This window comes from Coregonus clupeaformis, chromosome 26, assembly GCF_020615455.1.
Source record: "Coregonus clupeaformis isolate EN_2021a chromosome 26, ASM2061545v1, whole genome shotgun sequence".
Lineage (NCBI taxonomy): Eukaryota > Metazoa > Chordata > Actinopteri > Salmoniformes > Salmonidae > Coregonus > Coregonus clupeaformis.
In genome coordinates this window covers 2,956,361-2,971,157 of record NC_059217.1, presented here as the reverse complement: position 1 = coordinate 2,971,157, position 14,797 = coordinate 2,956,361, and the positions used below count along the sequence as shown (strand labels likewise).

At 39.2% G+C, this 14,797-nt stretch overlaps 1 protein-coding gene across 1 annotated transcript; it reads right to left on the bottom strand.

The window, feature by feature from the left end:
- Window positions 1-8,736: 8,736 nt before the first annotated feature.
- LOC121540508 (growth arrest and DNA damage-inducible protein GADD45 alpha) lies at window positions 8,737-14,490 on the bottom strand. Its single transcript, XM_041849440.2, has 4 exons — window positions 14,306-14,490; window positions 13,935-14,036; window positions 13,481-13,694; window positions 8,737-10,577 (listed from the first exon to the last, which is right to left on the bottom strand). Exons 1-4 carry the CDS (start codon window positions 14,353-14,355, stop codon window positions 10,470-10,472), a joined length of 474 nt encoding a protein of 157 aa, XP_041705374.1. The 5' UTR covers window positions 14,356-14,490; the 3' UTR covers window positions 8,737-10,469.
- Between the last annotated feature and the right edge of the window lie 307 nt (window positions 14,491-14,797).

Below are 14,797 nucleotides of genomic sequence, written 5' to 3'. Positions count from 1 at the left end.
TCTACCAATTGCGCTACAGAGGACCACAATTCTTTCTCCTCCCATAATAATTCTCCATAGTTCACCATAATTTACAGAATGCTGCAGTAAATATATAGCAAAACAGCAATACAGTACTTTATTGTTGAATTGTATCGAAAATAAAATCAGCATTGCTATTATTGAAGATGTAATTTTATATTACAGCATACCGATATTTGGTGTTTTAGATCACTTTCACTTTAGGCCTTAAAGGGATACTTTGGGATTTTGGCAATGAGGCCGTTTATCTACTTCCCCAGAGTCAGATGAACTCGTAGATACCATTTTTATGTCTCTGTGTCCAGTATGAAGGATGTTAAAGGTAGTTTCACGAGCCAATGCTAACTAGCATTAGCACAATGATTGGAAATCTATTGGTAAACTGACAGTGACTACAGGGCAAAACATTTGAAAAGGACATGGCTAGCTACTCAACCATTAATGTTTTTGAGACTTGCTGCCACTCAGCTCTATCCCCTATATACATTTAATTGTTAGGGAACTACTACCACATATCACTTCAGTTGGTACAGCACTCTCACTAATGGGTGCAACAAATATAGCCGCTTATAAGACACGCCTAAAAATATGTTAATGAGTGAGAAACAACAATACCACAAACCTGTTAGTGTTCAAAAGGTTTTCAGTGTTCCAAAAGTATGGTATTGGTACTGTATTATAAATTACAGTAAATTACTTGTAGCAATTGGCCAGTAAGTTACTCTAGAGTTGAGAGGACAAGGTTTGTAGAATTCCTAAAATACAGTATATTACCATATTCTGTGGGAGTACAGCATTCTCACTCATTGGTGCAACAAATATAGCCTCTTACAATTTATGGTATTTTACTGTGCACTCTACAATGTTTTACTGTTGAAATTACAGAAAGGTCTTACAGTGTGCTGTAAAACAAATGTATGGTATTTTACTGTGCCTTCTACGGTAATCTGCTGTATTCAGTTTATACAGTATCATGTTGTTGATTAATACAGTAAGTTACTGATAAAATTACAAAAACATCTAACAGTGCAGTGCACATCCACCAGAGCATAAATAATGCCAATGGCCCTAAAGCATAAAGCATTGCAGTTGCACCACACTAAATAAACCTTTAAGCTCCTGATTGCGTCAGTCAGTCCCCACACATTAGCTTCTTTGGAAAACAATCAGTCTAGTTTGAATGTTACTGATAAGCCTGTAATAACCCTGTTATGTAAATCAGCCAGTCCCATGACACAGGAGGACACTAACCAGTGCTGATGGGCTGGTAAACTACTGTATGACTTTGTTCCAAATGTCATCCTATTCCCTATATAGTGAACTACTTTTGACCAGAGCCCTATGGGCCCTTGTTAAAAGTAGTGCACTAAAGGGAAAAGGCTGCCTTTTGGGACTCAGCCTGTGAATGTCCCATCAAAACAGGAGAGGGCAGGCTGGCCAAAAGTTAATGGCCTCTGTGACATAATAAAACTCTCTCAAAAGGGTGCCTGTCATTCTGTAAGGGAAAACATATGGCTTGCATCCACAGCCCCTGGTAAGCTGGTGGGGGCCTGAATAAGGTTAAAGGATGACCACTTAACCATGTTTAACCAGCATTGTTTTCTTTCTGCAAAGACAATGTCAGAGATAATTTTGTTTTCAGGCGTGGGTAGATGATGGGGGGTATCAATTCAGACTATCCCATTTCTATGTATTTGTTATGAAAGTATGACTCAAACTCTGACTAACCTTTGCCTTAGAAACCAACCTTTGTGACTTTGCATAGTTGTCTTGCTTGTATGTGGTACAGTAGATAGATAATGTAGTATCAATATTAAGTATTGCAGATCATGGTACACTAATATTGTGTAACCCTTTAAATTAGTGTAATATGCCTTACATTGATGTATAAGATGTTGGTCCATAATGTTATCTCTACTTAGCTGAAGGAGAGGAAGTAAGATCCGTCTGTGCCATCACAATGACGTCTATCCAAAGTACCAGCATCAGAGGAAACATACTGTACTAGCCTGAGTGCCAGTCTGTATGTGCTATCATGCAAACTCTTTGTGACTCATTTTCTTGGCAAACAATTATGAAAGCTATGGCCGCAATGGAGTAAGCAAGAGCACAAACAGATCTGGTACCAGGCTAGAAATGTACAGGTTTTCTGATTGTATTTTATTGCCAGTATTTTACAGTGTTTCACTCTAATAATGTTTTATTGATAAATGTACTGAAATGGATTCTGTGATCCATTGTGAACTTTGTGCAGACTGTTATTATGATTTCTTCTTGAGTTTTAACATTCCATGATTACAGTAACAATACAAGTATAATTTCTTATTTCATGCTCTCACAACGGTCATGATGGTCACAATGGTTGAATAGTTGTTATTGTGTGTGTGGGAGTATGTATTCGTGTAAGTCTACCTGTGTGTCTTTGCACGTGTCTGGCAAAAGCAACTCTGTAACCATTGTCATGTTCATTATGGCATACCGTAGCAAAACCGAAAACTAAAACAATAGTTTCTTATTAGACAAGTTCAGGTAGTACCTCCCTGGTTCACTTCGCTTTGTACCTAATGAACACGACCGAGCTTAACCATCCAGGGCCTTAATATTGAAGTAGTCTTGCTTCGGCATCTCACCACTACCTTTCAGCCACACTCCTCAAACAACACTATAATAATCCTGTGAACAACTGAATCACTACATTCCCGGTGGATGCAGGGAGCACATCTATGCTGTGATTTTTCTGTAGCTATTCAAATAATAGAGACAATATGTTTAACTGTCATTTGGATGGTCAACTGAGCGTTATAGAGACAGGCTGCAGCACCAATTAAAATGTTCCCACACCACATGGTGTGCTATTTGTCTCCATATTCTGCGTAATCTCGGCAACCCAGAACCGAAAATCTTACATTCTACTATTTATGTTATGATCAGTCCACAAGATATTATATTCTGTGTGGCTTTGAAGGCTTGCTTGAAGTTGCGTGTTCCTGTATGATTTGTTTCTACACTTGCTTCTTCTCGCTGTTACAGTATGTCACTGCAATGACATGCTGAACTTCAGTCGAATCTAGACTCTGTATATGTGTCTAAACACTTTTTATTTCTCCTGTATGAATTGACAATAATACAGTATATGTTATTTTGATGTAAGTGTTGCATTGATTTTGCCAACTCAATTCATGTTGCAAATGGATTTTACAGTTTTAAAGGAAACAAGTTTTGTCTCTCTGTGACAAATACCCAATACTGGATTTGGTCTCTGGTACATACTGTCCATGTGGATATTTGTCCTGTGTCAAGTGATTTTAGCATTTTATTTCCAATTTTGCCTTCTTATATTTTTAAATGTTAATAAATGTCTTTAAACACATGATTTAGATTATTTTTGAGTGATTTATAAACATACTTGTCCTGGCACAAAAAAATTGCTTGTGTGTAAAAAAACAATGCTTTTATTACAATGATCGGACACTTTTCAGAGGATAACTTGAGAGAGTCAATTGTTTAATTGTCACAACTAATAGACAAACCCGTTTATCTAGTATCAGGTCAATCACTGGACTGTAAACATTCCCATTTGTTCAGATTTTTGCTGTATTTTGTTTTAATGTTCTCTGTCCCCAAGTCAAGGCTGTAATGTTACAGGGCCTAGTGAAAGTCTACACACCCCTAGCACAGTCTTCACATTTTGCTTTCTTAAAATTATATCAAAACATTTATTTAATTGGATTTTCAACTCCACAACCTACAAGTGAAAGAAAAATTATAGAACATAAAAAAAAGATATCTTTATTGCGTATGCCTTCACACCCAGGGTTAATACTTGGTGGAAGCACCTTTAGCAGCCACTACAGCTGTGAATAATTTTGAAGAAGATTCTACCGACTTTGCACAAAAAAATCTGTAAGTTTCGTTGGGACTCATTGATGGACAGTAATATTTAGACCTTGTCTCTGATTTTCAAGCTGATTTAAGTCAGGACTGAGACTGGACCATTCAGGAACACCCAAAACCTATTGGAAAGCCATTCTGGTGTGTCTTGGGCATAAACATTTGTGTAATTGTCCGGCTGATAAATAAAACTCTATCTCAGGGTTAGGTATTCAGATGACTGAGGCAGGGTTTTCTCAACATTTTTATTTGGGTTTTGCTCCATTCATATTTATTTTGATCCTGACAAACTCCACAGTCCCTGCCGGTACACACACAACAAAAAGCTGGGTTGTTTGGATGACCCAAATGGTGGGTTGCAGGCATTGGGTCACTTAGTTGGGTTATTTTCTTTAAGAACTGCTGGGTTATTGATACTGGGTTATTGAGATATGACCCAGCGGGTCAGATCAGAAGACTAGAGTGGTGGCATCCAGATAGTTCTTTTTGGTCACCCGTGAGACTAAATGTAATTCAGGTTAATCTAATCTGTTGTATTGTTGGCACATTTTAAGGTTGAACACTGACCATTGTATCTCAATGTTGGGATATGTAAATAATAATGTGAAATGTATATTAGAATATGCAATGTGCAGTGTACAAACTTAACATGATCAACATTAATTTTATTTTACGCTCACGGATGCCCAAAAACAACTATCTGAAATCCACGACCCTAATAGGCAACTACTCCTGAAAATAACCAATGGATTACATTAATCCAACAGTTGGTAAAAAAAACGACTGATGGTTAAATTAACCAATGTTTGGGTAATCCAAACAACCGAACATATTGGGTTATTCAAGCAGCCCAATTGGTTGTGTCAAAATAACCCAGTGTGTGTTCTGTCCACTATTTAACCAGCGCTGGGTTACCAAATAACCCAAATTGGGTTGTTTTTAGCCCATAATTGTTGAAGAGTGTAACAAGCACACCCATTACATGCTGCTGCCACCACAATACTTGAAAATACGGAGGATCAACAACATTTCATTCACTCTACATTACTGGCCTGTATGACAAAGTGAAAAGAAAGTAGCCAGTGTTAAAAAATACACTCCAAATCATCCATTCTGTTTGCAACAAGGCCGTTAGTAATACTTCAAGACAACATGGCAAAGAAATGGCCTGAATAGAAAACAACCGGTTTGGGTCCAATACAACACAACAGAGAGTGACACCCTCTGTATTTTCAAGTAGTGTGGTGGCAGCATCATGTTATAGGTATGCTTGTCACTGGCAGGGACAGGGGACTTTTTCAGGATCAAAATAAATATGAAAGGAGCAAACCCCAGGAAAGAAGTTAGAGGAAAACCCCCAGTCTTCTGAAAACCTAACTCTGCTGTATAATAAAAAATTTTGCGGGACAATTACACACATTTTAATGCCAAAAACAATGGATAAATGTTGTCCTAAGAGTTGTGCAAAGTTTGTATAATCATATTCATCCATGTCCAGACGAATAGAGGCTGTTCTGAAGGCAAATGTGGGTGCACCTCAATATCAGGAAGACATTCCTAATGTTTTGTACACTCAATGTATAATACACTACTTTGACCAGTGTGTGTGTGTGTGGCAGGTAGGCCTTTGTCTAGTATCTACCCACTAATGATTGGGTTGACTGTTTTGACATATTTTCACACACTCCTGCCCTGTTATTTCTGGAAACACTATCAAATTATTTTACCCCTCTCTCCTGGGAAATGTGAAGTATTTGTTTGCACTACCCACTACCCTACAATTTCCTTTCTGTACTCGACCTGGTTAACGATATGTTTGTGCTAAACATTTCACCTGACCCCTGATACCTACCTCACAGATGCATATTTTAACAGATCAATACATAGTTGCTGGAAGTAGTTTGGAGGTGGGGGTGCTGCGATTATTTTCGACAACGGGGGGTGGGGGTCCACTAATACAGGACTAGTAAGGGGCCAGTGCACTACTTTTGTGAAAACATTTAAACTAAATGCATTTATGAGTTGAGTCTGATAATTGTATGTACAAGACAATTAATCTGATAATACTTGCTTGATACATTTTCAAGCTTCTTGAAATACTTTGCAAATGCAACTTATTTCTGTGTAAACTGAAATGGTCCATTCATTCCTTTTACATTTTAATAGATGCTCTTATCCATAGCAACTTTCAGTAGTGAGTGCATACATTTTTGTACTGGTCCCATGTGGGAATTGAACCCACAACCTTTGCGTTGCAAGCGCCATGCTCTACCAACTGAGCCACATCATCACGTCACGTCATCACAAACCACTTGATGTCTCAATGTACTCAATTACTGTAAATAATGCATTGTTTTTCTTCCTGGTGATGGAAAGTCTACAGGCACCTAGATGACCAGCCTATGTACAATACAGTAATGTACATTTACATTAAGTTGTTTGTAAGGATGTTAAATTAATAATGCACAAAATGTGGTTGTTTTCTATGTTATTTGATCCAAAAATAATTAGAATTTGATGTGGATGATTTGTACCTTTTGATGTAAATGTTTGAGGACAGGGTTTTGTTCTTTCTGGATTCCATAAGAATTACAATCGCAGAGAAAGAGACAGGGCAACAACTCTTACAATTCCAACTATTGAATCTTGCAAGATACTGTTATTAATTATCCATCTACCTTTTTTTCCAAAGTGGATATTCTCTTATTTTTTTAAAATATATTTTAAAAATTATTTATAAATGTTTCGCTTGGTAGTTAACGTTAGCTAGCGCTAGACGACTGTACCTGCTCCAAAACTCTGGTATTTGAAATGGTGAGACATTTTTATTTCCATGACTGATCAAAACTTGTTTTCTCATGGCTCTCGCTTGTCCCTCTGTAGCAGGCATATAGGGAGCAATATTTTTGTAACATCGAATCGCAATAACATCGCAGTATCGAATCGCAATACATATAGAATTGTGATGAATTGTCATACATATAGAATCGTAATACGTATCGTATAGGCACCTAACTATTGTGATAAAATCATATCGTGAGATCACTGCCAATTCCCAGCCCTACAGATCAGTGTCTTCATGAAATGTTTCCGTTCTGTTGGCATTGCGATTAGGCCTACAGAGCCATAGTGAAAACCTACATAAACAGTGCATTCAGAGTTAATCAGAATATGATAGCAGTGTTCTGTTCTGTTCATTGTCCATGCTTGCTCCTTCCTGCTAAATTCCTGTCATCAGTGTGATATGTTGTTGAGTTTCATTGGTGGTACCCCCAGCCCAGCTATTTTCCATGACTCTTGTGGAAATTCTAAAGTTCAGAGGAGTGAGGTTGCAGTGTACTGGCCTTCTCCTAACCTCCAGTCCAGTCACCCACCTGACTGACGCCCCATTCCTGACTTGCAGTTCTTTTGGACCTTTATAGTTTATGGTTAGTTCTTCAACTCCTGTAAAACCACTAGATGGCTACCTCAGGAGAAGGTAGTAACTCCCTTATTCATACACCCCTGCATTCCATTCCACAGAGGGCTAGCAGGACAGACCTGCAACTTTCCTCTATTCTCACTCACTCCAAGTCAAATCAGCATAGCATCCTACTGCGCAGTGTTGATCTGATGACTGGAACTATGGGCTCACACATTTACATTTTTATTTACGTCATTTAGCACCCATGTCTCTCATGCGAAGACAGCTATGGTGACTTGCCCTAAGAAAACAAAACGATGGTTATTGGAAAGGCTGTTAAAGCTAATTTACATAAATGTATAATTGAACAGCCATATTTCAGGCCGGCATGACATCAGGGGGTTTCTGGTTAACAGCCAGCCCTGCTAGTGTTGCTTTCTAAATAGTAACACTATTATTACTATCAGTGTGTCACTCACTGTGAGTGTGACAGCATCACCTCTATTCATAGGGTCTATTTATAGGTATTATGAAGTCAGTAGTTACATAATAAATACAAGCTAAACTAAGTACTAGCTTTTTGCACCAGGTTAAACAGTGCACACATCCTTGATCCTTTCTTTATTCAGCTGAATATGAAGATCACTTGAAAGTGTTGTATGCCATGCCATTCCCCTGAACTGAGGCTTTTAGTCAACACCTGCAGCTGAGAAGAAAAAAAACACTACATAAGAGAAATTACAAAAGGTACTGCAGCTGGAATTGTGCTGAATTATCTAGTGATCTCAGTGAAAAGTTTATTTGACCTAGCTGGTTGAAAGCAGAATGGTTGTTCAATGGCCCTGATTTCCACTGCCTTTACAGAGAAGCATTCTTAGTCCTGAGTCATGTGTTCCTTACAGGTAACTCAGAAACCTGCAGAATGATGCTCATAACTCACTGCATAAAATCCAAGCAAGCAAAGCAATTCAATGTTTAGTTCAGTTTTGTTTATTTCTCTACAAAGGTAGCTGTTGATGAACATTGCAACATCAATTAAATTAATTAAATTAACTCGAACATGAATTAAAACAAAACAAAGAAGTTAATGTTTAAGTCAATAAATTGGTTTGTCCTGACAATGACCTAAACAAGACCTTCCCTCCTCTTAATTTAAATAATTCTCAAAATCACAATTCAGAAATCATCAAGATCATATAAATTACAGTTGTGATGTATTTTTTCCATACTGTAAAACATTTCCTGTACAATGTACAGTAACTTACTGGCAGAAATTGGCCAGTAATTACTATAATTTATTTTACAGTACAACTACTGTAATCCATTTTATGGTAATACATTTTACGGTACCAACATTTTTACTGTAATCTAATTTACAGTATATTACTGGAATTACCCATGAAGCGACACATTACCCAGTGTTCTTGGCAAGTTTTTTTTATTTTACATTTACATTTTGGTCATTTAGCGGGTACTTTTGTCCTTAGCAACATACAGTCAGTGCATTCAACCAAGGTTGATAAAAAAATATCACATTCATAACAAGTAAAACGTTTATTTAACCATTACTGAAAATGTTGTTGTAGTTAAGGATACATTAGTCTTCAAAATAATTGTAATTACAACAAGATATCTTATGATATATCGCTGACGATCTCTGGATAGTGTCAATACAATACTGAGATATTCATGGTAACTTGATGTCAGAGCAATGAAAAACAGTACAATACAGTAACAGCGACTATTAAACTGTAAGAAAATTATTTCTACAGTATTTTACTGTAATTACAAGGGATTAGAGCAAGCATGTTTGCAGTAGGTATTTGGATATTACAGCATATTAATGAATACTAGGTGTTTTATATCACTTGCACTTTGGGCCTTAACAAAGGCTTCTAAACTGACAGTGACGACAGGGCAAAACAGATCAAAAGGACATGGGTCACCACTCAACGATAAAAGGTTTGAGACTTGCTGCCACTCTGATCTGTCCCCTATATACATTGTATTGTTAGGGAACCACTACCACATACTGTATCACTTAAATTGGTACTCTCACTAACGGGTGCAACAAATATAGCTTCTTACAAGACACACATCAAAATATGTTAATGAGTGTGAAACAACAATATTACACATCCAATGCGGTATTGGTACTGTATTCTGAATTACAGTAAATGACTGGCAGCAATTGGTCAGTAAGTTACTGTAGAGTTTCAGGACAAGGTTTGTAGAATTCCTAATATACAGTATATTTCCGTATTCTGTGAGGGTACAGCATTCTCACCACGGGTGCAACAAATATATCCTCTTACAAGGCACGCCATAATATGTTAATTATCCAGAGACTCTTTCCCTGCCCACAACATTTTCCCACAATGCACCATAATGAATACTGTAAAACAAATGTACGGTATTTTACTGTGCATGCTACGGTAATCTACTGTATTTAGTTTATACAGTATCATACTGTTGATTAATACAGTAAGTTCCTGATAAAATTGCAAAAAAGTTTAACATGCAGAGTATATCCACATGGAAATTTGGTCCACTTTCGTTGAGGCATTATCTAACCTGTTGTCCCAGACTAGTCCAGGCTACTCCAGTCCAGTTCAGAAAACTCTAGTCTGGCTTAGTCCAGTCCTGTCCTTGAGTACGGTCCAGTCCTTGAGTCCTTTGAGCCTCCAGGAGATTCCAATCCCCTGCTGACTTGTGCACTCTGCTCTGCTCACCACCACGTGCTTCTGTCTGCTCTGCTGTGTGTCCTTACATGATTCAGCTTCCTGTAATGGCTTTCTTCCCGGCAGCGCCAGGGCACGAGGACAAAGTAATTCCAACAACCAACCGTTACCTTTGCATAACAGTCATACCATTGTTACCTTGGCAGTCCTGGAACCCAGAATGCTGAGTCACTCTTCCTCTTCCTCATCTCAAAACCTCAGCATAAAATCCACACTGATCCAGCAAGTTTTGTTGGAGTTGGAGATTTTCTTGTTGTTTTGTTTTCTTGTCCTCCTTCCCCCTCCATCTCTCTCACTCTGTTGAATCAGGTTTGTTCATGAGAGGTCCAACAAAGGGGTTTTACACAAATCTAGTGCAGTGTGCTGTGTTTCCATATAAAGTGTACAACGTGGTTAGAGTCCATGCTGCTTGTTCATCGGTCAGGTAGGTTGATGATGGGGACCCACTGGTCCAGTACTCGACTGTCTCTACAGAAGCGATTCACTTTGCTCAGAGCTGGGTCCTTCCACGTGGTCGACTTCTGTGAGGAGAAATGGAAAACAAAAACAGTTAGGCTAATGCTGCTTTCTAAAAACGTATGCATTAAAATACAGACAAGTAGGCCTTATAAATGTATAACAACAACCCTAATCAGTTAGGCCTGAGGGTTCTATGCAAGTGAGATTATTATAACTGCACACGCAGTTAATCACCACACATCTAGCCTACTGCTATGCTTTCTAAACATATGCATTAAATAAAGGGATAAACAATTCTTTGTAACAACCATAATCAGAAAAGGGTTCTCTGCAACGTGTGAGCTATGGCCTGATAGTGGGCCTCACAGATCAGATCACTACTAAGGAAGTGTGTGAGCAGGGCATAAAAATGTATCCATGCTGACTTCTGCAGTCTAAAAATCTCTCTGTAAACGTGCCATCATTCATCATCGTTCACCTATGAGCTAAGCTTCATTTCCTGGAACGTGGGTTTGAAAAAGTACTAGTGGTCCACAGGAAGAGCAGGTAGAGTACACAGTGCTCTGCCAACTCAGCCACAAACGTCTAGGTTACGTCCCAAATGGCACCCTATTCCCTATATCAGGGGTAGGCAATGCGTATTGGTCATAGTATGGATATAGTTAGCATGCCAAAAGTTCCCGGATGTCGTACTACATTCGCCAAAATACGAAGTATACAAGCAGTGGACACTATTTCCGTGCTTTTAGGGCCCATAATGCAATTCTTTAGAAAATGGCTGTGGCTTCACAACGTTTTCAGATTTGAATGGTGGAAAATATGCAGCCGAAGTCCGACTAGAGCAGATACAAATTAATTGCTTTAACTAATTATGACAAATGTTAAGAAAATGTTGAGCAATGTAATAAAGTAATTACTTTTCAAATAAGTTACGTTACACGTTATGTTGGCTGACAATTTGTTAGCTACGCTATCCTTACGAACCACATAGCATATCATTACAGCATACTGTATGTACTGGTATGTTAGCTAGCTACCTAACGTTAGTTGGCTACTAATACATCGAACCTGCCAGTATATTTACTATATGCTATCTAACTAACTACCCAACTGTGTTCGTAAATTGCGTTTTGCTCTCGGAGCATTCAGAGCGCACACTGGACGCTCTGGCCGAGGAGTAGGGTTGAAAAAGGCAGTCAACTGGCTAACGTTGTCTAGCTAGCTAGCTACTTCCTGACAACAAATGAGAGAACAGCTCACTCTGACCATTTTACTCGCCCTAGCAGAGCTGGTTAGGCTGTTTACATGTTATCTAGAGCGTTAGTGACAAACTGTGCTGCTGGCAACAATTTAATTCCGCTTTTTTGCCCGGCCATATTCAACGGGTGTTGAGCGTTCGTAAATTCATCAGTTATTCTGCGCTCTGGCACACTCAGACGAGAGTGCTCTGAAATCGGAGTAGATAGCCAGAGTGAATTTACGAACGCAACCTATTGACTTGATTATTCACGTCATTCTTAGCTTAGCTAAGTGGTATAGTCGTTGTGCGTTCTTAATGGGCATTGTTAATGAAGTCGTAAGATGTCTAGCTAGTAATTTGTTGTGCTAACAAGCTAGCAAGAAGTTGCATAGCAACAGCATCAACTTCCGGTAGACAATCTGGTCATCCCCAAAGCCAACACCTCCTTTGGCCGCCATTCCTTCCAGTTCTCTGGAACGAACTGCAAAAATCTCTGAAGCTGGATACTCTTATCTCCCTCACTAACTTTAAGCGTCAGTTGTCAGAGCACCTTACCGATCACTGCACCTGTACACAGCCCATCTGAAATTAGCCACCCAACTACCTCATCCCCATATTGTTATTTATTTTGCTCATTTGCACCCCAGTATCTCTATTTGCACATCATCTCTTGCACATCTATCATTCCAGTGTTAATACTAATTGTAATTATTTTGCACTATGGCATATTTATTGCCTTACCTCCATAACTTGCTACATTTGCACACACTGTATATATATTTTCTGTTGTATTTTTGACTTTATGTTTTGTTTTACCCCATATGTAACTCTGTGCTGTTGTTTTTATCGCACTGCTTTGCTTTATCTTGGCCAGGTCGCAGTTGTAAATGAGAACTTGTTCTCAACTGGCTTACCTGGTTAAATAAAATGTATTATTTATTTTTTTATCGAAGAGCTAGTACGCTCAACTGAAAGGATATCGTTTGTTTACAGTATACTAAAATGAACTAATAGTATATAGTATGTAGTGTATACTCATTAAGTATGTAGTATACAGTATGTTAGTATGGGTATTCGAACACAGCTCAGGTGTATTGAACTCATCAATTAGCTCAGTTGGTCAGGTGTGGGGCCTAGTTGGAACAAAATTGTGCCGCAGGTACTGCACGATTTCATTCCAACTAGGTTCCTACCCCTGCCCTATATAGTGCACTACTTTTGACCTGGGCCCACAGGGCTTTGGTCAAAAGTAGTGCACTATGTACAGAATAGGGTGCCATTTGGACATAGCCCTAGTAACTGGAGTCAGACCACACGCAGTACTGCAGCCAGCATAGGCTACATCAGACTACTAGGAAACCCACATCACAGACACAGACACACACTGCAGATCACACGGCTGCAGTCAGCTGGATCAAACTTCAAAGAGCTGAGCAATGAATGAAGACATAACTACCAAGCCAGATGTGGTGGCCATTAAAATCAAGTATTTGCATCCATCTAGGGCTAGGTCTTTCATGCTGTATTCAAAGCTCTTGACCTGCAAATCCTTAGCATCCATGAAAAATGGCATAATAACCTAGCTAGTATAATGAACTCAGTGCAGTCCAGGCTAAACGCGCCACACCCGCAGAGACCCACCTGAGGAACTGATATCAAGTCTAGCACTGTTTAGTAGATGAAAAGCCAGGGATATGGGAGTAGGAACAATGTAATGAAACGTACAGTAACTAGTACACAGTGCAGGTCCATGGGCTCTCCTCCAGGCTTCACTCCTCCAAGTATCTCAGCGAGGCGCCTCATGTTGCTGATCCGCAGGATGTTGATGTCATTCTCGCAGCAGAACGCCTGGATCAGGGTGAAGTGGATCTGTAGAGCCACGTCCTCGACCTGCTCCTCATCTGTGGCCAGGAGGCACAGTACCACATTATCCGGGTCCCTGATGAGTTAAATGTCAATACAATTAGCTACCTAATCAAGTAACATTACAGTAATAGATTCATGAATTTACTTCAGAGTAGATGTATTACTGCTTAATTGCAGAAGAATAATCTATTGAAAAAGAATGTAGCTACTTCATTCACTCCTCGTATTTAGTTGTTTCAGAATATACGTATTATTGGATAGTAGCTAACGTTATACCTGTAGCTAATAATCTTTTGCAATGTGCTTCACTTACACATTGAGTGCCTTTGCTGCCTCGTAGACTCCTACAGTGATGCAACCTTGAGGTAACGCAGAGCTGATGACATCCTCCAATGCTTTAGACACCGAATCCATCCTGAGGGTGCAAAACAATACGGAACCATACTGACACAAATATGCGACTTTATTGCTATTTAGTCAGCTTGCATCAACATAGAAACTAGCTATATAGGTTACTGTAACTAGCTAGCTAGTTAACTAAGTTAGATTGGACATGCTCGGGAAAACTCGTGCGCATGCAGGGAGACGAACAGGCTGGCTAGCCAAATCTGAAGGAATTTTTGCTGACGAGCTTGACAGTGCTCAAGCACTGACAATTGTAACAAGTTGCAAAGATAATCTTACCTTTCTGAAGAGTGTTCTCCACTGGTTTCCTCAAAAGTCATATTGCACATTGGAAAAATATCCACGTTGAAATCCGAATATTCACTGATGGTCTCTTTCCAGTAACATCCCAGTCAAGGTCGTGACTGTGTGTGTCTATATCTCTATTCTTTATGCATCTGACTCTCTCTTCTCACCGTTCGCGTTCCCACTCCCCCAGTCAACTGTGGAAACAGGAGTTCGAGCGCCTCATATTTGCATATCCCATCCCATTGGTCACATGCTAATTATCAAAGTGGTTCGCGCGAATGCGCAGCGCCCCACAATGTATCAGCACATCGATGAAACTAGCGAGGTACACTGCGATATCTGGTGGCGAAAATATGCAAATGATCGGCTACCCAAACCAAGGACGATAACTGTAACGATAACTATAATGATAAACTATACATAACTATAAATCGTTGGCGAGCATCCACACTAGAGGAAAGTTTATCGTTCTATAGTACACCG